Here is a 27557-nt window from a genome sequence, read left to right as displayed (position 1 = left end):
GTGGCAGAAAACCTTACTCACTCACTCACTCATAGTTTGGTCGTCACCATGGGGTACTGTTAGCCTGATTTGCCCTGGGAGCAACCATTAGGGTAGGCACGAGTGTAAAACAAAAACGTACTTCTTCTGGCCTGTATGTTTATTGTCATCTGACATTTGGTGGATGGGATTTGCAAAGGTCATCAAATCTAAACATTTGCTGACTCTACAGATTTACAAATATAAAGGCAAAGTATTAAGACATATTTCCTGTACAAGTCACTAGTCCTTCCTAAATTTTATTGGTCTCAGACTAGCAGCCATAATTCGAATCCAGCCTCCTAATTTTTTTTGCAACAAATCATGTTGTGTCATAAAGTTGATTTCATTTTTACAGCCTCTCTTAAGTCTGTCTCTTAAAACCTCCTTGTCTAATGATCACCAATTACCCCTAAAGCACAAAACTATCAAACAGTTCTAAATCTGCCAAAACCACACAACACAAACCTTCAACAATAATCGACATGGCTGCCCTGAAATTTTACCATCTGATATCATCAAATAATGTTATCAACAAATCACAAACTAAACCTCTACAACCCATCAAACATCAGCCTCTCCGAATAACACATCCCCCAGGCATAGCCTGCAGGGGCTTACCCACTGAATCTGAGCTAATATCGGGAATAAATCAGTCTTACCCCAACCTGTATCATCAACGCGATCAGTCTTCATCCTCACACTAATCGGCTACACGGCAGTTAATCAACTTGAAGCATAATGCAAGCCCCTGGTGATGTGTCTTGTCATAATAATAAATGTTTATGGTCGAATGGCTGATAGAACGTCCGTTTCCCGACAACCGAACTGCATGGGAAACCTTATAACCCTCGGTCACCCTGGGAAAGACTTTTTGCATATTTGTCGGCCTCCACAAACAATGAGGTCGCAGAATGGTGTGTACTTTGTATAACAAGGTCTTATCAAGGTACGGAGATATGTGACTTGCATGTGTAGGTGAAATTGGGCCTGTCGGTTCGGACTGCTGCGTCAGATGACACCATCAAACTTGTAAATGAAGACCGTGGTCGGTCAATAGAGTGTGGTCAGCTTCTTGACTTACTCCTTAAACAGTTTTTTGGTGTTGTACAAACGAGGGATTACGGTGACCCTTGGACAGGCATTATTCATGGTGTCATCACAACCAAGGCAAATCCACATTCTAATTCAGGGAATGCCAATCGGATTGCTAATACTGATGAAATCTTTTTCTGACGTGATGAAACATCATAAATCACTTTTTTTAACGGTAAACTTGGATGTCATTAAAATAGAGTAGCATTAGGCTGGGAGACAGGAGGTTTACAGAAGTTGCATTTATCAGTATGTGATCACTGCGCTGTGATGTGCTGTGCTGTGCTGTTTCTGTGCTGTTTCTGTTTGTTTGTTTGTTGTTTAATGCCGCACTCAGCAATATTGCAAATAAGGTCTGGTCGCCTACAAAGATTGTACAGGCTACAAGTCTTGCTACACGAGTTAGCGCATTAATTTCATGATTTACAGTATACAACATACAAAATATATAAGGAGCCGGAGTAGTACTCACTAAGATGTGGACTGTTGATCGTGACGCCCGTGCTGACAACCCCGTTGGGCGCGGCAGGTGTCGAGGTGGCCTGGGGGTTGTGATTGGTTATCGACATGTCGTTCATGGTCATTGGCGTCACTGGTTCGAATTCAGGCCCATTATCCTTCACCGGGGTTTGCGGGTTGCCACGCCCACTTTCTACACCTTTGTCTTCCGACCTTGTTATCACTTCTTCATGAGCAATCTTTGCCTTCTTCTTCCCACCTTTAGAAGGGGACTTTTTGGTTGGCGATTTCTTCGGAGGTGATGCCGATTTAGGCACAGTTTCAGCAGTTGTCTTTGATTCAATCACAATATCTTTCGTCTTTGGTCCCGCCCTGGGTTCTCTGTCTAATGTTTCTATGTTGGGGGGCGTGGACTCTCGACTTGGCGTCCTTGACGACTTCGACCCCCTTTTGGATGATCGTTTGGGGGAACCCGTGAGGGATGCTTCCCCTTCCCCTTCTTCGTCCCCCTCCTTGCGATGTTTCCCATGCTTCTGGCCTGAAAGAACAAAACAGCAAAATTAACTTGGGATGAATTAAGAGGATTTTGTCCAGTAAATCAACATAAAACGTGAATGATTCAATGGGGTTTGTACACCAAGCAGCAGAAAAGCCTTCATAGCATTAAATAGTGGATAAACCATCTGCCTAGAGAGCAGAAGGTCGGTGGTGCAATCCCTGGTCGCGTCATACAAAAAGATGTTTGAAGAAGGTACTTGTTGTTACCCTGTCTGGCACTCGACATTCAGTGTCGACTGGTCAGCTCGGAGTCAATATACTGTGACTGAGTGGGTATCAATGTTCAATGGCGCATGATATCTCAATGGGCTAGCACGATAAAATCAGCATAAATCTGGACTAGTACAAGCAGCAACACAAACACAAACACACACACACACACACACACACACACACACACACACACACACACACACACACACACACCTTGCTATATAAGTGCAATAATCTCAAAGTCAATGTCACTTTCTGAACACAATATTTCATGTTCCATGTTCTGTGAAGAATAGATTCTCCCATGTCAAAATAACCTCTTCTCCATTAGAAGGTAACAATTTAGCCTCAAATAAAATACACTGGAAATACAAACACATTGTAATAAGCTTTGACAGCATGAATATATTCATTACTCAAAGGTCAATAAACTACCCTGGGATATAACTGAAATTAATACAAAAATTCAAAATATGTCAACTTGGAAAGGGAAAAAGCCAAAGTTATCCATCAACTGGATAGAATTGGCTGAAGCCGACAAGTCATATATTACAGCATAAACGATGAGCCAATTTCTGTCAATCCCCAATCTCTGTTGAATACCAATCAGTCTGGAATCGGCAAACCTGGCGCCAGCAACTACTCTACTACAGGGCTAAATATGGATTACATGGCCAACTATCATCATGATCATGGCATTTTAACTTTTAGATAAACAGAGACTAATAACAATTGATTTTTCCATGAGTCCGGCAAATTTGAATTTTTTTAAAAAGACACAAAAATAAATGCCAATCATTCATCAGTGCAGATCTATTTTCAAAAAGCAATAGTTTCAAAATTCTAAACTGTAGAATAAAACATCTACAACACCATCTTGTTGAGTGAGCGAGTAAGTATAGTTTAACGCCGCTTTTAGCAATATTCCAGCAATATCACGGCGGGGGACACCAGAAATGGGCTTCACACATTGTACCCATGTCGGGAATCAAACCCGGGGTCTTCAGCATGACAAGCGAACGCTTTAACCACTAGGCTACCCATTTTGTTGAACTTGCAATACACCAAAACTTGACTGAATATACGCCAAGATATCTGTAGTTCATGAAAGAAGGGTGCTGCTATTAGACAATACACAATACACACTTCATACACCAAGAAGAAAATAAATGTTTTCACATCTAGAAATCCTATTGATAATTTCCTTACAGAGCCAAAGATGAAAACTACAAACCTGACTAAGGCAAAGCTTTAAAACTTTGGCCTAAACCATAGTTGATAACTCTTACCAAGAGACACCAAAGACTTGTCCTAAACGATCACTTAACACAACCCTCTTACCAAGAAACAGCAGCAGGATCTTGCCACCATTTCCAAACCCTGAACCCGAAACGAAAACTTCCATCACACGCTTTCTTCTTGTGTCTGCCTCTTATATGGCGTGAGTGCGACTGATTTGTACCACCAGATCTAAACTCCTTGTTTAACACTTGACAAGTGCCTCACCCTAAAGCTTGCACATTAAAGAAATCATCCTAATCCAGTAGGGTAACCCATCTTCCACCTGACTCTTGTGCCATGCACACTGACAAACAGACTGTAGTCTGGATATTTTCAGAAACAAGGACAGAAATAGTTGTTTAAATACTGTGCAGAGATCATCAGCAGACAAAATATCTCCTTGCTGAGGTATTTTGCAACAAAAGTTCATGTCGTCTGAATTTGTTAACTTTTTCCACATCAGAAGCCGATTACTTAGCTACTGGTATGATCGCATTGCACTGTTTTGCAGGTTTTTGTGATCGTCGAATGTCAGCAGCTCGCCGATTGTTTGCAGCCAGGATTAAACATGCTTAAATGAACAGTCGAATGATGACTCTCTCGCAGCAAGTTACACGACTTCATGTTACGTCGTCTGAGCGATAACCTAACTTTTACCTAACACGAACATGACATAAGATCAAGAAATTTACACCTTCCCATTGAGATGAAAAACATTCGTTGACCAAAATTGCTTGTTATTTATGTAATAAGTTTCTATCTACAAGATACTACATGGCTACAACTACTTTTCCTACAGCCTAAAGCTAAACCAAATTTATACAGCATTCTATCCATTTCTGGCCCCATTTTAGGACGTGTATTTCATGTCAACAAAACAAAACGGCTGTTTGAACATGGTCAACCCTTCTGTTTACAAAGATGGGGTCTTTAAGGATTCACACGTGGACTTGTAAATATATGTTTTTCATCCCAGCCTGCCCAATACAAACAGTATCTGAATAAGTTGTCATACTAACAGTATGGTCTTAGTCAGCTCTCTTTGAAACGATACCTTTGGGCCAGTTGTGTCTTAATGAGCCTCTCTTCAAGGGATGCTAATGAATATCAATGAAATTTGAATGAGCTAGGCATGAAAATGGCGAATCTTGTGCATATTTAATGCTAACGTGACTTAGAGTCGTTACTCTTCACAGTCGCCATGAGAGGCCACTTTTTATCCAGTGGATCAAACTACCTCCCTCCAATAATGGTCACTGTAACCTTCGAGATCAAAGCAAGATTCCAAATATTTATGATGATTGCTACTAGTGCTTGATTGAATCTGTCCTTTCGGCCAAAAAATCCTGAGAAGACCACATAGTAATCTTTTACAAATCATGGCAAGAAAGATTTGACTTGAAGATAATCAAGGAAACTCAGCAAGAATCCAAGGTCAATCTAGGAACCTAAAGTTGCTTTGAACATGTATGCAAGGATTTCTAAACAAATCATGTGCCAAACATGTGAAAAATGTATCCCAAAAAGCCATACACCACAAGCAACCCAAGCCTGTTCACAGACAGGTAAAACAACTTAAGATTTTCATTTGATGATCATCATCTAAAAACTCTTGCAACTATTTGCTTAAAATAGACGATACTCACCTTGGCCCAAGCAATCTTGGCACTGCAATTATTGTATGGAACTTACAACAGTCATGGTGTTAGCATTGCCTTGTGAAACCAGGCCAGGTGAGCTACAAATGTGTTCTGATTGGACAACTCATCATCGAGATGGGTCTGTGGAGGACATTATAGCTTGTTTCATTCAGGAAGTAGGCAAATCATAAACCAACAGCCCCGAGAAACCAAGAACAGCATTCACTGCCTGTACTCTATGTAAATTACAAAAAAATATATGGTATACACGAACGCCCTTAACAAATGTGTCAGAACTTTTTCAATTGGAAGTGAATAAATCATATATTTGTTTTATTTGTTGTTTAGCATCACATAATATTTCAGTTATATGTAGACAGCTTTATGTAATCTACAGATTAAAATAAAAAAAGCAGCAAAGAAAGTTTGGGTGATTCTGGCACGATCAGGCTGGTGTTTATTATCATCATTATTATTTAAGTTGGCCTGGAAATAATTGAGTTTGAACTAGACAACCAGTTACTTAGTTTAAATATGAAGTGTAACATCCTGCAGGGTGGACGAGGACTCACAACCAACAAGTTACAGAGCCTGACCATCCATCTATTTAGTGGCCTCTGATGACAAGCAGAGGTTGCTGGGGACCCCTTCTAGTCTGGGATCCCTATTGTACAGTACTAACATGGACACAGATAGCCCTTCACTGGCCCCATTGCCCCTAGTCTGGGATCCCTACTGTACAGTACTAACATGGACACAGATAGCCCTTCACTGGCCCCATTGCCCCTTTAAGTTTTGAATCCCTACTGTTCAGAACACACATGGACACAGATAGCCCTTCACTGGCCCCGTTGCCCCTAGTATCTACAACCACCACTACAACCACCACCTCTAAGAAAGCCAACTCATCTAATTCTTAGTTAAACCAAAATAAATATGCCAAGTACATTAACACACTGAGCCTGCGCCTCAAGCAGAAACTGCTCACTCATCATTCCTTCCCCAGCCGAGCACTGCCTAACACCTGTTGGACAAGCCACAAATCTTGTGAAGCCTACGACCACTAATTACCAGGTAACTCGGAGTGACAGGGGAGACAGGTAACACTGAGCCGTGATGGGTCAGCTGGCTAACTGACCACCAATCTAGGACATAGCAGACAACTCGAAGCCAGATGGTAAGCTGTGAACAAGGCCATCAAGACTCCAGTACCTTGTCCTAATGTGAGGGCTGAGCCTGGCTTCAGTTAGTTCATGCATCTGAACTGTTGACCATCATCTCAAACATGGTGTTCCATGTCCAGTGGGAGAAAGTTATCTTCTTAAAACTACTCTTGCCTTGTGCCTCAGAAGGTGAAAGTTCTCAAAGTCCAATATCTTAAAACATTCTGTCCAACACACTCACTTCTGAGGCAGTTAATGTCAGAAGATAATTGAATAACCCTCATAACTACGCCCGAAATGAGTTTCCGAAAGTGAAATTTCTGTCCAACCATACACAATCAGAAAATCTACAACCAAACCTCAAAGACAAGAGCAGGCCAACAATTTCTATCAATACAACGAACAGTCATCCATTCCTTTATCCCCTAACCCATTCTGATCACCGATTCCTCCACTATGTGACTGTCACATCCCTGGTAACTCTTGCAGTGAGCTTCAGAAGGTGAACGTTTCCAGGCACCGAATATCTTAAACATTCCATCCAGCGCACTCGATTCTGTGAGAGATAATGTCAGTAGCAAATTGAATAACCCTTCAGTCAATGTTCTATTACAGCGTCCTATCTCAGCAAACTTGATTACCTTCATAACCCACAGGAGCTAATTCTTGGCCCTTAACAAACATGACTACTTTGTCACTTACACATCACTGCCTTATCACAAATATTTAAACAACTTAACGGAGGCACAGTTACGAACAAACTCTTAGCCGTTGAATAACTTATTCCCTTAATAACTCATATCCAAGACTTCCAAGAGGAAAAGTTATCAATTCCGTAGCTTCAACAGCAATAGTTCAAGGCCAATATGCACAAAGAGGTCTTAGCTCTATGGACTGAAACTGACTGTAGTGGCTGGGGCGTTAGCCCAGAGGCCTCAGTGGATCCCCGGCTGAGTGATACCAAAACAGGTTAAAAGATGGTACTTGTTGTTACCTTGCCTGGTGCTTGTTATTAAGAGAATAAAACAATGACTGGTCAGCTCAGTGTCAGTATACTGTATCTTTGTGGGGTATCCATGTTTAAATGTGGCATGGTTTCTCAGTGGGCTACAAGCACAAGCAGACACACACATATACATGCATGCATGTCGCAAGATAAGTGCAATAATCTTGAACATCACATCAAATCATATTTCACCTCTCCTCTCAGCTCTATGGCAAAGACGAGATACCACCAATTAAACATAACTAGTCGACATGTCATATCCAGCTGGATTTTTAAAGAAAATAAGTAGTCCAGGCAGATTTTCACAAGTTTCTGGACTCATTGATTATGTGTCATCATACTCCAATGGCGCGAGATGTTGCTCATAATATCAACCACTGGTTTGTCTGACCCAGACTCAATTACTCACAGGACCCTGTAAAATATCTTGAACATTGCGACTTACATTAAACAACAGTTGCTCTATTCCCTCACTCAGGCATAAACCTGGCTTACAATAGCCATAGCCACTCATTAGTGCTAAGGTCACTTTGTGCACATGGGCCCTTAACCAACAGCAACTTAGCATGAAGACAGGCTGGAATTATCCAAATCACAAATGCATATAATTGAGTTAGTTCATTAGAGGTTATTCACAGAAGCAACCACTTGAAATAGTTTCGGAGCAGTTGCATAACAAAACAGCCATGTTTGTCTTGACCTTGGATGAAAGCTAACTTCTGGCAAACAAACTGAAGTTGCTAGACGTGCTCTTGATCTAACTGTAATTGCTTTGAAACCACTAGCAATAAAATCTTCAAAGAGTCAGAACAAATGCATCTTGTTTCAAAATCCAAACAACATGTTTCCGCTCATAAAAATCCCATGAGGCAATTCTCTTTGGCTTTGTTCGTATAAGAAAATTGGATTTCATCTGTTGTCATAACACCAGCATCTTTGATGCGGATTGCCTAATGACTGATTAGATCTATCTGTGATAACACCAGCATTCTTGATGCTGATGGCCTAATGACTGATTAAATCTATCTCTGTTAACACTGCAAAGAACAATTTACCCTGCGGGATTGAAAACACAAAAAGAGAATTCTTAAATTGATTTGCTGTTAGGAACTGAACTGAAATCATAACATAGTAAGGATGATATCATATCTAACAGATTGATTCGCAGACTAGAAGTTGGTGAGCAAATAAGAAAACATACAACTTTCTGGTTCATTGCATATAGCGATGTTTCAATGTAGAAACGGCTTATTATTAGTATGAATCTACATCGAAACGTCTCTTATGCAAGAAACCAGTTGTTGTTATCCATAAAGTTGTATGTTTTTTTTGTATTTCATCTTATGGTAACCGATTCATAAAGTAACTTAACTCGTAGGCAAACTGGATTGTGTTTAATACACACACAAAATCAACAGTTTTGGACTTTGCATTGTTATACAATGTGCATAACTAACACAATCCTAATTATGTATGTGATTCTTTTTCAAAAGTAGACCAGAAGACTAGAACAAACTAGTCACTAGAAACAGCTAGACCGACATACAGAAATAAACAAAATAATGACAGTGACAACAGGCATGAAATACTCATATCCTGTTCCTGTCCTACATTGTTGCTTGTTTTCAAATCGTAGCAAAATCAAAGAATAGGGAACTGGTAATGAATTTCAACCCTCGAATGTTACACGTCATTAAGGACTACCATCTTTGGGTTTTTGAATGCCCCTAGCACAAACTAGTAGTCTCTGGCCAGCAGACCAGCATGAATTTCGAAGACTGGGGACACCAAACTGTAGAATGAAAACGCTGGTGAGCCACCCAGGCTCTATTCCTACAGGAGTCTAAGAAACTATGTCAAAACAATGAAACGCTTGTCTTCAGTTTTTAAGGATAAAAGATATAAATATATATGCTGTGAAGGATACTCCTTTCAAAGTAGACATATCTCGAACCTGCTTAAGACCTCTCTCTCCCATTTGTGTCTTTTGAAACTTCCAAAAATAAATAAGGTTAAACAAAACACTTAGAACTGTTTCAAACCTGGAGCCTTACATTCTTGGAATGTTTCAAAGCTCTTGAAACTCGGACGTTTGTTTCTTTCTGATTTGGCCAATCCTGCCCCATGAGAATCAAGGCCTTTGTCAGACAAATGAACATTTACCCTTCGGGATTAGATTGGATCAGATCAAACATCCTTTAAACATTGTTATCGTCAATTCTGTTTTAATTCTTTTATGTAGCAATCAAAACAAACAGAAAGGTTTTCTATTTCATAACATCTACTAGGTGTCTTTTAGTGATGATATCTGCGGCTCCACAGTTTGCTCAAAATCCATCCACAATATCCTGAAGCCAATACAGTACATTACAGGATATGTTTTATTGGACACAGGGGATATTAAGACGTCAGAAAAGAACTATTCTCTTGCGCAATATGGATTTTCATATGTTTTCCATCAGAGCGTTCAGTGGAGATAATATAATATGGTTGGAGACTGATGCAGCGATTGTGTCTGGAATTGTACACCAGGGTCACAGTATCAATACATTATGCATCAAGACACATTGTTCATGATATTTATTTCTGTTACAGTTATACCATTTGGATATAACAAAGAATCACAGCTGGTTTTCAAGAAAAAGCAATCATTGTGACATTGCATCTCAATTCAAGCAGCACCAATATATGATGAATTTGAATAATGGACTTAAATAATGAAATGAAATGTTAGCAGATCATCTGCTAAGTAGCTAATTAGAACAGCTGACAAATTAAATCCCAATGACACATGTTGAGAGAGTGAGTTAGAACGGTTTTACGCCACTTTTTAGCAATATTCCAGCAATATCACAGCTGGGGGGGTGAGTGAGTGAGTATGGTTTTACGCCGCTTTTAGCAATATTCCAGCAATATCACGGCGGGGGACACCAGAAATGGGCTTCACACATTGTGCCCATGTCGGGAATCGAACCTGGGTCTACGGCAAACGTTTTAACCACTGGGCTACCCTCCCGACCCAATACAAGTTGAAGTGAAGCTAAATCTTTTACTTTCTAACATTTGGGTTATTGCAAGGACCTATTTACTTTCAAATTTCAACACTTACTAGACAATGTACAAATATACTCATTCTAAAACATAAATCGGCACCAGAAATTTGATTAATAATCACGTTCATTGTAAGTGTTTGTAACTGTATAACACCTAACTGAAGACCCAAGGACAGAAAATCACAAGCTTTCACAATCACCCAATGAAGGTGTGTATTTAGTTTTCCAGTAAGACGGAGGCCAGGGGATGAAAATTAGAAATAGATGTCACACTTAATGAATCATACTTGGCGGTAATCAACACCAAACTTCACACGCCATATCCCAGGTGTTAATGTGATAACCTTGGCTCGAATGTTCCAGTAACACAAGCAAACAATTGCCTGTTGATCTTGTGTTGCAAGTAATTAATGGCAGTATGTCAAGGGAGGTAACTCCTGTCTCCACCTGACGACCCGTGACTCAACAACAGTTTCATCCCAGTAACTGTATAGCCTAAACACACACAGAAACATAATCTAGCAGATCAGGTGATCATTTGCAATGACAACCTGCTACCTGAACATAAACTGTTTTCATTTTTTTGTCAAGTGCAGGAATACTTTGTTTCATAATGATCAACATCAACACCAATGGAGCATGATGACACTAGGGCTGGAACAGGGACAAATTTACTACCCAGGTACCCGGCCCCCATCTTCCCCGTCCCCCATCTTCCCCGGCCCCCATCTTACCCGGCCCTATCCGGGTACCGACTGTAGGTCTCAAGAGTTGGGTACAAAATGTTCAATTGGGAATTGTTTTAGTGCAGCCCTGGCAAAAACTATTCAGATACACATATAAACTCTCTGGTCATGCCTACCCTGGAGTTGACTGAAGCTTCATCTTTACTCAAACAAATCAAAGTCATTAGGAATGCATGCACAGTCAGAAAGAAATGTGAACATAGCGACTTGTAGTGAACCATGAAGTTCTGTTGTTATTGTTATTTAACAATATATAACGTGACAAACCACGGGTCCAAGAAGTCCTGTGGGTACCCAGGTCCTACTCAGGACCCTTCCGACCTAAACATCCGATACCCATATTCATTCTAATATGATAAAAAATATAAACTACATAATCAACATAACCTAGACAAAAAACACTCTCATAAAAAAAGAACAAAAAAATGTTATCAGCACAACTGATTATAAAGTAAACAACATAAAATATATTGATTGTGGGTATCCACCCCAATGGTATTGCCAGAATATTGTCAAAGATACAGTGAAAACAGTCAGTGTGTGAGGAAATGAGATCCACACCATAATCATCACTACATATGGACCTGGACCAGACAAACCAGTGACTGATAGTGTGAGCATCTTTATAAGGCAATAATAAAATTTTCTCATCACCTCTTTCCTTATATGATGAAATATGCCTTAGCCATACACCAAATGCCTACCAAACATTCATAATTCACATAAATCACATGCTGACATTTCACGAACATACATGATTTAAACTGTTAAAATAAACAATCAAACTAAAATGCTTGCCTCATGTTTAATTTGGATGACAATCTCATAATTAAAGTGTTGACATGCAATCTGTTACGTCAAATCTGAAAGATGGTCCTCATATCCAAGTACTTCCACAATATTCAGCATTCATTTTTGCCATCTAATACCCTGTTTGACCAGGATTGACAGCCAATTCACACTTTAAAATAATCCAATGACAGACACTGATATACAATAACACATACAATAACATAAATATTCAACATGAACATTTTAAAGTAGAAAAAAGATAGTAAGGATAAGGATTGACTTAACTGCATTTCAGCACAGCTAAACCGAACAACAAATAAACTGTACATGAATACCACATTTGTAAGATCAACCAGTTACAATTTTCAGATATCAATCTAACCCCCACTGCTTCCATGATAAAACATTTCCACTGTAACAACATCAAGCAAAGCTTGTGTAGAGTTGATTTCCTTTCATCTTCTTTGTAGACTGTTATCATGCAATAATCAAGCATCATTACGACTTGTATTAGACCAGGATCAATGCAAAACTCTCCCCACATAAGCCTGTCTCTCCTCAACGCTTCAATTTGTGTACACTACTCTGTATACCACTTAAAGCTTTTTTGCTGACATTGTAAATAGATGTCTATTACAGACCGCAATCAACGTCACCTGTCATGTCAAAAAGCCATGTCTATTTCCCTACCTCATTATAACACAAAAGGGGTATACATCAGAAATTAATGGAACATTTACTCACAAAACCGATATTCCTTCATAAATATTACATACATTTGTTGATGGAAATATGAGATTGATTCTAAAAAAAAGTAACTTTTTGTAAATATGTTAAAAGGAGGCATTATTTACAAACAGTTATATATGATATAGGTATGTAAATAAAGTTTCTTAACAAGGCAATAGACGTGACAAGCTGTCACTCAACATAGCAGGACTATCAGGGTCTCCCCATTAAACAAAGACCTGGATATCTTGCAATGACATATTGACATGGCTTGTCACCTTCCACCACACTTGAAGACAAGCCTGGTTTTATTAATCGGGGATCCGGTGTTGCACTGGCTTCAGGGTCTGAAGCAAGTTCAAGGTGTTAAAATTTGTTTTACAGTGTTGGGAATCAAACCTTGTCAAGTGTTTGATGGGCTAACACAGAGACCACTGGCCCACCCCACCACCTCCTTCAGTTTGTTTGTTTGTTTGTTTGTTGTTAAACTCAGCAGCAGCTATATGATGGCGGTCTGTATATAATCAAGTCTGGACCAGACAATCCAGTGATTGACATCATGAGCATCCATCCACTCATGAGCCTGACCCGATCCCGTTAGTCGCCTCGGATCTTCACAGGTCCCACCTCCTTCAATGTGAATCAGTCACACAATGAATGGTCTTCATATTTTCTATTTTAGTACACAAACAAACATGGTCAAGTATGTGACGAGTGAGTTATGTTTTACGCCACACTGAATAGTATTTCAGTAATATCAGATCTTACATGTTTAGCATTTTGTTGAATGTGTCCTGATACCGAAACCAAGCTTCATGTTTTGTACAAAAGTGTGGACTCAAACCTGGTCAGGTTAGTAACAATATGCAAAAACCACTGGGCCACCACACAGCCCCCTTAACCCCAAAAAGCAAGATTAGTTTCCAACCCTCTCAGCAGTCTTGATGCCATGATGGCTGTGATGGGAAACCCTGAAGAGATTCACTTCCCACACATGTGACAAAACCAGCTAGTCAGTAAGTACTGAACAACATGCAATGCTCGCAGGTATCTTCCATGACATTTTCAAACCACACAGCCCTGAAAAGCCTTCTTAATGAAGTCGGATGCTACTATACTTCTAAGGTTTTCTTTCATCATCTTTTCACCATAGAATGTCAACCTGTGGAAAAAATAATCTCATTCACAGACACACGATCATGCAGTAACCAGGAGCAACACCAACGTTTCATCATTCTTCAGAAGCCATTTCACAGAACACAGCCTGTCACAAGGCCATCAACTTTGTCGCCACAAATGCCATCCTCACTGATATTAACGCCAACCGAGAACAACATAATAAATCTACTTCTTTCAACATGTCCGTCTGCATCTAAAACTGGAACATCGACAACACTCCCATCAAAAAACAACACTCCCATCAAAGTCTCTCCGTAATGAGAATATTTGGTAACCAAAATAACATGCCTATTGTTAGAACAGGTAGCTGAGATCCTATATTGACTGTCTCTAAGTCCCTGAACCATATTATTTTCCCTTCCGCCCAGCCCTTACTGCAATACTACAGCCCTAAATGAAGCAAGTCTAGATTTCTGAATCGCCCATCTCATTGGGACTTTTTTTCAATTTAAATGGAGTTGTTTGTTTCTGTAAAAACTATATATTTTCAGAGACTAAGTGCTAGTCTAGGCATTCAGCAGAAGGGAACTGCTGTCTGCATTCTGTAGTCCCAGAAACAAAGTTATCTTATTTAAAAAACTATATCTACAAAATAAAATAATAAAATCCAAATGGAGCCCTGGTGAGAGCAGTCCTTAAGTTCAGAACAATCTAGACTTGCCAAATCATGCTAGACTCCTTTTTTAATTTTTTTCTCTAGGGTCTGGGAGACAGGATAGCTGTATTCATAACCCTTTTCATTGCAGGCCTGGACAGAATGACATAATAATCACTGGACAACGCCATCTGGTGGTCAAGGAAGGCTGGCTAACAATGGCTGCATTGTAGCTTGTCTGTGTAAGTGACAGTGGCATTATACAGCGCTAATGACTTTAACACCATGTTACATGAGCTGATTACAACATAATCCCAGAATTTGCTACACATAATGCCTGGCAGGAATTCCTTCTGATAAGATAAGATGAGATTTGGCCTCCTGGTATGTTTTGGTGTCTAGTGATAATTTTCTTTCTGAATCATCCCGTGTTTTACCTTCTTCCAGGTGAGGTAAGATGGGGTTTAACATCTCGTTAAAGATTATTTCTAAGTAGCAATGGGTTTGCATGTGTGTGGCTGCTTGTACTAGTCCAAGCTGATGACAGATTTAGTGCTAGCCCACTGAGATACCATGCCGCAGTTTAACATGGATATCCCACTCAGACATAGAAAGCCGACTCCGAGCCTACCAGTCCTTGATTTATTCCTTTAATGCCGAGTGCCAGACTGGGTAACAACAAGTACCATCTTTAAACATCTTTTTGTATGATGCACCCAGGGACAAAAAACCCGACTTTTTCGCTCTCGGCGCAGACGCTCTACCACTAGACCATGGAGGCAGTCATGTTATGATGTATTATGATAATTTAAATACAATAACAATTAAATGATTGCAATACATACTGATGTATGGAAAACATCACAGGTTCATCCTAGGGATGAAGAAATGACAATTTTAGTGAGGCAAGTAGTTTTTTTACTTATTTTACGTATTTTGTAACAATAAATACTAAGCAAAATCGGTTCCACCAGTTTGTAGTGCCAGATATAGCGAAGGACAAGTGGAAATCAATTTGTAGTTAACACATGCACCCATATATAATTATTTACTGCATAAAAAGAAGTATAGGGAGATCTCGAGTTTCAAATCTGTATAGAGCTTTGAGCCATAAGGGTCAATGTCATGTGGAATCTGTCTTGAGAAAAGTGATGAAAACACATAATATTGTGTATGTTAATGAACTTTTTTTACCGATGAATTCCTGGACATTAACGCATTCTGACAGCAGAGATATAAACGTTGTTATAAAAAAACATTCAAAAAAGGTAATAAACTTATGTTTTTAATTTGTGTAAGTGTGGAAAGGGCCAATGTCTATATTTTGGCCCTTTTTGACCCGCAGGGATTGATAATTGATAAACTACTACTTTAAGTACAAACACATACTACTGAAGTACTTTTAAATGATTTAAACTAATCCCAACTTTGTTGAAATAGTTTGAAATACAATAATAAGGTGTCCTAACTTTCAAAATTTCTCTCAGACAACCAGTGTCAACCACACACGGAAATGAGAGCTAAAAGGGCCAAAATGAAAAAGTGACTTTGGCCCTTTTGGAACTTGACTTTGGCCCTTTTATAGAATTTTAAGTAGCTATATTTCAAAAACGCATCAATGAAAACATACAATATTTTTTCTACAGGTAGACAAGAACTAATAGATGTTACTTATGCAATAATAATTAAGCAAAATGGGCCAAAGTGCATTTTGGCCCATTTAACTCTAAGCTCATTTTGACTTACGGACATCATGTAATCATAAAATTACACGGAATAATATTCTCCAAATGGCGAGCTCAAGTCAGTAATTTCTTTTGATGTCATGCTTTTGATGTCTTAACCATTAATTAGACCCATTAAGATTACTGCTTAAGTCAACAACCTCTAATAGCCTTGTCTATGTTCTATTCCCCTCACAACCTATTACATCTCATTACAGATAGAGACAGGCCTGAGATGTGACCATGAATACAGGCGCATTCTCCAAGTCAACACACAGGGTGTGACGTTCCTCTCACTGACTCAACAGAGTTGGGGTCAAAACAACACGGCTGTGTACAGGACACCAGCAGGGGGGTTATTATATATTCATAAAATAATTACCCCCTCCCTGGTGATAAGCAGTAATAAGGAGCAGAGCTAGATGGAGGTTTAAATTGACACTTATCCAACACTAGGGTTTAATTCCCTATCGATACAGAGCTTGAAGCCGATTATCTCTTAGTTACAGTTGGAAGCACCCACCAATTCACTAAGAGATGATATTGAATCTGTTTCGTCAAAATGGATTCAGATAGAATCTACACACAAACTTGATACAATCTATTTTTGACAGATTTATCTGTCAACTAATATTCCTCATGTAATGTCATATCAGAGTCCGTTTCAAAGAGGCCTGGGGTGGTGGTGGTCGAGGTTAAGCGTTCGCTCATGACACACCAAAGGCTGGGTTTGATTCCATGGTACATGGTTACAAAGGGTACAAAGTGTGAAGCCCATTTCAGGTATTGCCACCATGATATTGCTGAAATATTATCTAAAGGCCCCAAATTGAACTTACTCTCTAGACAGTTAGACACTCAAAGATGGGAACCCCAAATTTAGGGATGTGGAAGAGAGGAAGAGCCTGCTTCTACTGTAGCCCTGTTGTGGAACTGCAGTCTCCCTGATGTAGACACATGCTTGTGATGGCGTAGGTGTTTGTAATATATCCTGTCTCTACTGAACACAGAATGTGCTTATTGATTAATGCCACTGTCCATTTCTATAAACCTATCTGGTTCTAGCATTGTGTAGCCTGCCAGGTGTTATGACAGGTGGGCCAGGCTTGTGTCAGTTCGTTGGCCTTACATAGAACAGTTGAACATGCCACCGCTACGTACATCCCTTCACAGCCAGGAACATCCCCTGCCTGGTTCTGAATCACCACATCCAGATTAGTAGGTGACACACAGATCCTACAGGCAATCACTTATGCCCGTACATGGATCCTACAGGCCATCACCTATGTCTGTACATGGATCCTACAGACCATCACCTATGTCTGTACATGGATCCTACAGGCCATCACCTATGTCTGTACATGGATCCTACAGGCCATCACTTATGCCCGTACATGGATCCTACAGGCCATCACCTTTGTCCGTACATGGATCCTACAGGCCATCACCTATGTCTGTACATGGATCCTACAGGCCATCACCATTGTCTGTACATGGATCCTACAGGCCATCACCATTGTCTGTACATGGATCCTACAGGCCATCACCTATGTCTGTACATGGATCCTACAGGCCATCACCATTGTCTGTACATATATCCTACAGGCCATCACCATTGTCTGTACATGGATCCTACAGGCCATCACCATTGTCTGTACATGGATCCTACAGGCCATCACCTATGTCCGTACATGGATCCTACAGGCCATCACCATTGTCTGTACATGGATCCTACAGGCCATCACCTATGTCTGTACATGGATCCTACAGGCCATCACCTATGTCCGTACATGGATCCTACAGGCCATCACCTATGTCCGTACATGGATCCTACAGGCCATCACCTATGTCTGTACATGGATCCTACAGGCCATCACCATTGTCTGTACATGGATCCTACAGGCTATCATGTCTATATGTGGATCCTACAGGCCATCACCTATGTCCGTACATGGATCCTACAGGCCATCACCTATGTCCGTACATGGATCCTACAGGCCATTCAACCACTGTGGCATTATGATGAATCATCCGCAGCATTCCGCTTGGTCAAGGCTGCTACAACAGCTGTCACTACACCAAACTGACACGGGACCAAGAGATCACATTAGTCTTTATGGCAGTGAGTCATATGGCAGAGGATGGAAACGTGGGAGTATCGCCCACGCTGATTGTATCATCATCATCATCATCATATCGCCAACGTCATTATTGTCATTTTTGTCATCATCATCATCATCGCCATCATCATCATCATCATCATCATCATCGCCATCATCATCATCGTCATCATCATCATCATGATCGCCATCATCATCATCGTCATTATTGTCATGATGAATGCTGATGCTAGCTGATGACGATGTGTCTGTATGCAAACTGAAATCACTACATGAATAGGTGGACAATGGGTTTCACACATTCGTACCCGAGCCCAGACTCCAACTCATTGAACCCATTGCCCAGAAGTCCCTGTCAGGGCTAAGGAAAGGAACTCTTAGTGTGTTAGATCACTGTGTCAGTTAACGCTGTCACAATTCATTACCGTGTCCGTCCATCAAGGATTTTTACTTGAAAATAGGACACATGATGCGCCTACCCATCGATCAATTCATCTCAATTCTGTATCGATTTTTGGCTAAGCACAATGCATTACCTATCACGAGACAAAATGCTAAATCTGATTGCGTAATACCATAAAAAAGACTAAACTAACCAGTTCTGCAAGTTAAACACAAACTGGTTAATAGAAACAACTTCTTGTTAGCCTGACCCCATGGAAAATGGAAAATTTCATGAAATTAAGTAAAGCAATACCATCTCTTATTTACGAATCACAACTCAATTATATCAGTTACCCCTAACTCGCTATTTTGATATACCGTATTTGTCATAATATGCGTTCTGGTCACTTAGAAAATTGATAAAAGGGGTGCTTATTAAAACAAGTTCAATTTGTTGTCAGGGATTGTGGAAAATTAAACAAAACTTAGTTCAAACACCATTCACTACATGATTTCAATAATTATTACCAGCCAATTACATTCCTCTTCTACAGTGCTGTAGAAGTAGGTCAGGCGGCGCTTAATATGGTGAATATGGTAAGTATTATTCCAGAAAAACACTTTCACATATATTGCCCAATGGCTGACACAGCTGTGATGTTACTATGGTCGACAAACATAGCCCTGCGTGCAAATCAGACTGCCACTTATCAAGGTACATACACATTCAAAAGAGATCAATTTCCTAATGGCGTGGTCACCAGGCCTTCATCTCCAGTGTCAGTACTAGCAATTTGCTCGTAACTCCCAGTACCATTGCTCGTAACTCAGCTTCCCCAGCCTGATGCTAACCAGCTCAATGGAATCGTGACCATATCCGAGACCTCTCATCTGAGGCCTCTCCAGGGAGGTATTACTATCATGTGACCCAGTTCCAACATGAATGATGATGGAGGAATGGCCAGGCTAATCTATGTATGATCCAGAGCTGTCATAAACAGCCCTGGTTATCATGGCTATTACAGTAAGGTCTGTGGGCACCACTATCCAGTATGTCTGAGACAGAATTATCACTATCCAGCAAGATAGAGTTACCCATCACTATCCAGTATACAGTAGTCTAAGACAGATTTGTACATTACTATCCAGTAGTCTAAGTCAGACCTATCCATCACTATCCAGTAGCCAAATACAGACCTATATATCACTATCCAGTAGCTAAAGACAACCTATCCATCACTATCAAGAAGCCTAAGACAGACCTATATATCACTATCCAGTAGCCAAAGACGGATCCATCATCACTATCCAGTAGCCTAGGACAGACCTATCCATCACTATCTAGTAGCCAAGGACAGACCTATCCATCACTATCTAGTAGCCAAGGACAGACCTATCCATCACTATCCAGGAGCCAAGGACAGACCTATCCATCACTATCTAGTAGCCTAGGACAGACCTATCCATCACTATCTAGTAGCCAAGGACAGACCTATCCATCACTATCCAGTAGCCAAAGACAACCTATCCATCACTATCAAGAAGCCTAAGACAGACCTATATATCACTATCCAGTAGCCAAAGACAGATCCATCATCACTATCCAGTAGCCTAGGACAGACCTATCCATCACTATCTAGTAGCCAAGGACAGACCTATCCATCACTATCTAGTAGCCAAGGACAGACCTATCCATCACTATCCAGGAGCCAAGGACAGACCTATCCATCACTATCTAGTAGCCTAGGACAGACCTATCCATCACTATCTAGTAGCCAAAGACAGACCTATCCATCACTATCCAGTAGCCAAAGACAACCTATCCATCACTATCCTGTAGCCTAAGACAGACCTATATATCACTATCCAGTAGCCAAAGACGGATCTATCATCACTATCCAGTAGCTTAAGACAGACCTATCCATCACTATCCAGTAATCTAAGACAGATCTATCCATCACTATCCAGTAGCCTAAGACAGACTTATCTATCACTATCCAGTAGTCTAAGACAGACCCATCCATCACTATCTAGTAGTCTAAGATGGATCCATCATCACTATCAAGTATGTCAAAAACAGACCTATCCATCACTATCCACCATAAAGTAGTCTAAGACAGAGTTGTCCATCAGTCATACACAGAACTATCTATTACATATATGAGCCTGCTCCATAACGATCTATCTCCCAGTGGAGTAATCACGAATTACAACCAGAGCTGTACAATTAGCTCCCCATTCACAGTTTACAGGAACCAGTTCCTCCACTGACAGCACTACCAACACACGCACACATTCTGCAGCCAAGGTTAAGCGAGTGGCTATCAGACTCAGTGTAATTTGTTGATGGGATGGCTGGGTGCCAAGATGGCCTGGAGAAAGGGGGGAACATGAGAGGGCAAGCGGACCAGGTCCATGGAGATCTCACGGCTGATCAGGGAGCCTCAGCTGCCTTCACTCCCGGCATCGATGCTTTCTCAGAACCCTGTGTACACATTGTGTAATGGGGGGCAATCAGCATGCTTCTCCACGGCATGAGCAGATCGTAAGGTTTCTGCCGCTGTGGTGCCGGGATATTGGATGGGGTAACATGGGTTCTGGAAGTATTCCCTGCAGATTCGGTCACGTTGTTGAACATAACCTAGAATACCAAATTGTAAAACATTTGTATTTCTGATGAATGAACAAATTCACGTTTTGTTTCAGGGGCCAACTTCATGACGGTCAGTGAGTTGTATCCAATTTGTCCATCTCTCATTTCAGAATTGCTGTTTATGAAATTAAAATTGATTTTTGGTTGGGAACGGCTAGTCCTTCTTACTTACAAGCCTCAGCTAGAGGTCAAATAGCTTCAATTCTGCATGTCAAGTATTCTGTATTCTGCACAAGTGTTACCCAAAATAGTTTTTAAAATTTCAGCTATTGTTTTTCACAAAATTGTCTGAAACACGTCCTTCCTTCATCTAAACTATTAACAAGATCACCCATTTAGACACAAAATATTTGCAATTCTCCAGATCCACAACATGGACTTCAATAATAAACATGTACCCACTTCCTGGCCACCCACACACATGGAGGATTCAGAGCTCCCAGCTGCTGGAGTGTGTTTCTATGTAACAGGAACGTACGTTATATCACATGAGGTTTGTTGGTTGGTTTGTTGTTTAACGCCGCACTCAGCAATATTCCAGCTATATGACGGTGGTCTGTAAAATAATCGAGTCTGGACCAGACAATCCAGTGATTAATATCATGAGCATCGATCCACGCAATTGGGATCGATGACATGAATCAACCAAGTCAGCGAGCCTGACCACCCGATCCCGTTAGTCGCCTTTTACGACAAGCATAGTCACCTTTTACGGCAAGCCGGGGTTGCTGAAGACCTTTCCACATCAATATTTTTATGGAGTTGATTTATTTTTAATATTTTTTGTATCTAAAACTTACTTCAATATTTTTTACATAGGGTATTTATATAAAGTATGAACTCCCTTATACCTTCATAAGCAAAAAAATTATTGAAGTCAATTATGTAAAGAATAATAACTTCACATACAGCTGATTTTGTTTAAATATCAACACACAAAAACTTTACAACAACACAAAATCATCAATTTAGAAACAGTTGTCCGTAAGTGGGCGTGGCCTAAATTTTTTCCGCTTCATAAAAACATCAACACAACAAAAATAAAAAAATTTGCTTGATTAGCCAATCAAATTCCACAGAAACACATGCAATTTATTTGTATGTTTATGTTCAGGCTGTTAAGATCTACCACAGAAATGAAATATCACATTGATCTAGGCATTGCCTTGTCTTTCATATAGATCCCAAAACAAAAATATTGGAAAATCCAAAACAAATCTACAATACTTTGGCAAGTCTACAATAATTAAAGAGATTCTCCTGGCTACTTTCGATTATATATTAAAAGAAAAAAATTTAAAATCTTAGATATTTTCATTTCAGACACAAAATGTTAACCTAATATTGGAAGTGGCAGCTAGAACAAGGACGACGACAAATCTCCACGACATCAATCCAGGCAACACAACCCATCCTCACAGACACAATCCCATCAGACATCCCATATCTTCCAAGTGTAATGCATCTGCCCACATCAGGCAATTAAGCACAATATGCCTCATCAGCTAACTCAAACATCAAAGCACATTACTGCACATAAATGCACCTCCATGCACGTGCATGCACATGCACATTACCAAACAGCTGCTCCTGCCCAGCTCCAGACAGCCACCTAATGCCTCTGCCTGCAGACATGTGCTTTCTATTGTAGTCAAGGCCTCCCGAGGTTGCAGTCTTACCAACTAGCTTCCACCAGTGACAGATACTGGACTATTCTTGTGCAAGATTTGGTCGTGATGGGAAATAATTTTGTTATGTCAAGATATTCCTGGATGTCAGTTACTATTCTGGCACATGGGAAACTCAGATCAATAATGAATGTTATCTTGTCCTGCCACTGAAGGTAGTATCTGCTGATCTATGCATAGCTTGAATTTTTACTATTCATGGAAGGGTTTCAGATCGGTTCATTTTCTAGGGCACTGACTGAGTGTCACTCGAAATGTCCCTAAGAGTTGTCTTCAAATGAGGTGATACATGTAAAATATTCTTTCATCTAAAGTTGATAAATTTGAACACTTCCGCCCACTTTCGGACTCTGTGGTAGACTTTCAGGTTGTGGCATATTTCGTATCAATGATGGACACAGCTACAAATTGTCCGCTAAAGTAATTCAAAATGAGGTGAGGAGAAATGTTTTTCAACATCCCGTCCAAGATTATTGCACTTATATAGTGACGTGCATGCCCGTGTGTGTGTGTGGCTGCTTGTACTAGTCCGGACTGATGCCGATTTTATAGTGCTAGCCTACTGAGATACCATGCCGCAGTTTAACATGAATACCCCACTCAGACACAGTATACTGACTCCGGGCCGACTAGTCCTTGTTTCAGTCCCTGAATACTGAAAGGCAGGCAGGGTATTAACAAGTACCATCTTTTAACGTCTTTTAGTCTTTAAGTATGACGCGGCCAGGGATCGAATCCCAGACCTTCCACTCTCCGGGCAGACACTCTACCACTAGACCATGGAGTGGTCAATTCGAAATGAGTGAGTGAGTTAGTGAGTTGGGTTTAAGGCTGCTTTTAACAGTATTCCAGTCATATCACGACGTGTCAGCTTAATGTGGGAGGAAAGCCTGAAGTGATGCAGGTCTCAGACGTTTACAACTTCAGTGAAACCCACGAGCACGGGTATGGTGCTGACAAACCTAGAAACATAATCGGGGCCAACCTGGATTCGAACCCACAATCCATTGAACCCACAATACAATTCGAAATGAAGACGTAAGATCTTGTAAATACGTCACCATCCCAGCCCATGCATCAAACTGATCCTGAGGATAGGTTACACCTGAATACCATCTCCAGTTTCCTGCGATCAGGTTGTGTTCAGGCAGATCTACCATTTAGATAATTTTATATCTAATGGTGTGTGTAGATACAAATTCAAGTCTATATATATTCTCGTAGCGGTTCATAATCTCTAACTCTGAAATTCCTGGTATACCAACATACCCCAGTGGCCATGAAAATAGCAGACTTATCACAGTCGGAACCTCCTGGTGTGACACCTGCCTGCCTGCCTGGAACTCACCTCTCGGGGCTTCTTCCCCCCCAACCATCAACCCGGCCCGCAGTCACTGCCACTCCCCACCCCTAACAAGCCACCAACCCTTCCCCTACCAACGTCCACTAACGACCCCTACCAACATCCACTTACACCCGCTGACCAAGGACTACAAACTCACTTTTCCACCCTCTTCCGAGCCACAATAACCAACCAACTCATGAACAAACACTAAAACCCGTCACACTTACCCATCCATCTACAACCAGTAACACCATGCCACTAACCCATCCATCCACGACCACTAACACCATGCCACTAACCCATCCATCCACAAACACTAACACCATGCCACTAACCCATCCATCCACGAACACTAACACCATGCCACTAACCCATAAATCCACGACCACTAACACCATGCCACTAACCCATCCATCCACGACCACTAACACCATGCCACTAACCCATCCATCCACGACCACTAACACCATGCCACTAGACCAGTGAAGATTCCGGGGTAGAATAGGTCTTCAGCAACCCATGCTTGCCGTAAAAGGTGACTATGCTTGCCGTAAAAGGTGACTTTGCTTGTCGTAAAAGGCGACTAACAGGATCGGATGGTCAGGCTCGCTGACTTGGTTGATGCATGTCATCGATCCCAATTGCGTGGATCGATGCTCATGATATTAATCACTGGATTGTCTGGTCCAGATTCGATTATTTACAGACCACCGTCATATAGCTGGAATATTGCTGAGTGCGGCGTTAAACAACAAACCAACCAACCATGCCACTAACCCATCTATCCACGACCACTAACACCATGCCACTAACCCATCCATCCACGACCACCAATACCATCCCACTAACCCATCCATCCAGGTCCACTAACACCATCCCACTAACCCATCCATCCACGACCACTAACACCACTATCCCACTTATATGAACCCACCTATCCACGACCACCATCACAGTTCCCGGCCACCAGAGGTTCCTAGTGCATGTTATATTCAGCTGGGTGTCTATTCGTGTTTTATCGGTCTGTAGATAGGAAGAACATAGGTACAACATTCCGCACCGAGGTGCCGCCAGCAACAGGTACCAGCAGTGTTGCCTCAGTACCAGTGTGTACATAAACACCGTGAGCACCTCACTGGCAGCTTCCTGGAGCTGTTCATCACAGAGTCTTCCGGGAAACTGTCGCAATAGATGGGGCAGTGAGGTAGCCTAGCTAACAGTCAAAGTGTGTGCTCATCACCCTGAAAACACAGGTTCGATTCCACACATGGGTACAAAGAGTGAAGCCCATATCTCGTGTCCCTGCAGTGCCATTGGCTGGAATGCTGCTAAAAGCGGCATAAAACTACACTCACTCACTGTAGCAATAGCTATAAGGACTTGCTTTGTTTGGTTTGTTGTTTAACACTGCAGTATTCCAGCTATATGATGGCGGTCTGTAAATAATCGAGTCTGGACCAGGATATCGAAGATCCGGGATAGAATAGGTCTTCAGCAATCCATGCTTGCCGTAAAAGGCGACATAATGCTTGTCGTAAGAGGTGACTAACGGGATCGGTTTGTCATCCTTGGTGACTTGGTTGATGCATGTCATCGATCCCAATTGTGTGGATCGATGCCCATGATATCAATTGCAGGATTGTCTGGTCCAGACTCGATTATTTACAGACCGCTATCATATAGCTGGAATATTGCTGAGTGCGGCGTTAAACGACAAACCAACCCAACAGCATGGAACCTTGCGCACACTATCAATCATTGGATTGTCTGGTCCAGACTTGATTATTTACAAGCCGCCATCAAATAGCTGGAATACTGTCAAATGTAGCATCAATCAACAAACGTCAAGGACGAGATTATACTAAATCCACCATCAGGTTTACCTGAAGACAAAGCAAGGAGAAATCCCCCCCCCCTCCCCTGCAACTTTAATAATGAGTAGGAATGTCATATCTCCCTAAATCATGTAAATCAGTCCCACCTACGAAGCCTGCCACAACAAACTCGGTTTACTTTGATGTATTTTAAAGATGAAACATGAAACATGAAACAAGATCAAACGTCCATGGCGTGGCTAATATGTAGCACAAAACAGAAATTGTTGGTAAATATTCTTGTTTGCTTGTGCGCATTAGTTTTCAAGGATCACAATGATCAAACTGTTCCACACTTACAATGTGTCATGTATGCCGAATGTGGTAGGGATTATCTTTGTGATAGCTCCTTGTAAGGCAAACTGTACATATCTGCTTGTGTTTTGTCTGTTTGATAAGCGCAATAGTTGCTTAAGAATAAAGTATACTGCAGTCAAAGAAACCAGACTTGGTTCAGTTTGATCTAGACTTGCCTAGGCTTTCAGTAAAAACATATTTATAAAAAAATAAATTCCACAGTCATGGCGCAGACGACATTTTGATTCCCCAGCTTCGTCCCTGAATATCTCATCCTTATGACTTTCCCGATTTGCTTCAACTGCAGAAATCACAGGCTCCTTTTCCAACAAACAGCTTTGTGTTTTCCTGTTTTTTATTTCTTTACGGTTTTACTGACCAGTTTGTTTGAAGGCTGAGAATCCCAAATAGTTTCAAGTTTCTGTCAACAAAGCAATCTTGTCTCAGACTCATGAGCAATTCCCCTTAGGGAGGAATAATTAGCTGATACAGCATCACAAATCTTTAACCATGGCCGTGAGCTGGTAATCTGAACATTGTGTGTATATATCATGCTGCGGTTTCAAACCTCAGGTCCTGTCTTCAAGATGTCCCAGAGCTGCTAGACTTCCAGATGGGGACATTGAAAGTTTCGAAGTCTGTTAGGATGTTTAACAAATATGCTTTTAATCAGAGTCACCTTTAAATATTAAATTGAAATAATAACTTAAACTGTGAAATGAACATGATGAAATATATTTCTGAAATTGGTTGGATTGTTGAACTTATTACGTCAGTGTGGATCATTTAGTGTGAGTGAGTGAGTGAGCGTGGTAGGTTTTATGCCGAGTTTCACAATATTCCAGAAATATCATGCTGTGGAAACAAACAAACTAGGAAATCAAACCTGGTCTACCACATGACAAGCAATCGCTTTAACCACTAGACTGCCCCCATTGGGATTGT

General features: G+C 40.9%; 1 protein-coding gene across 5 annotated transcripts in view; it reads right to left on the bottom strand.

Annotated features, from left to right (window-relative positions):
• LOC124149153 overlaps positions 1 to 27557 on the bottom strand; it is a 130651-nt gene that overhangs the window by 49405 nt on the left and 53689 nt on the right. For all 5 annotated transcript variants that reach the window (XM_048391737.1, XM_048391739.1, XM_048391740.1 and 2 more), the window contains exon 2: positions 1586 to 2110. In XM_048391737.1, the coding sequence (XP_048247694.1) occupies positions 1586 to 2110 (525 nt within the window). The remainder of the gene's footprint in view (positions 1 to 1585; positions 2111 to 27557) is intronic.

This window comes from Haliotis rufescens, unplaced genomic scaffold (assembly GCF_023055435.1).
Source record: "Haliotis rufescens isolate VD_foot unplaced genomic scaffold, xgHalRufe1.0.p SCAF_96, whole genome shotgun sequence".
In the NCBI taxonomy this organism is placed as follows: domain Eukaryota; kingdom Metazoa; phylum Mollusca; class Gastropoda; order Lepetellida; family Haliotidae; genus Haliotis; species Haliotis rufescens.
Note: the sequence above shows the minus strand (reverse complement) of the source record. Positions and strands in the feature narration are given on the sequence as shown.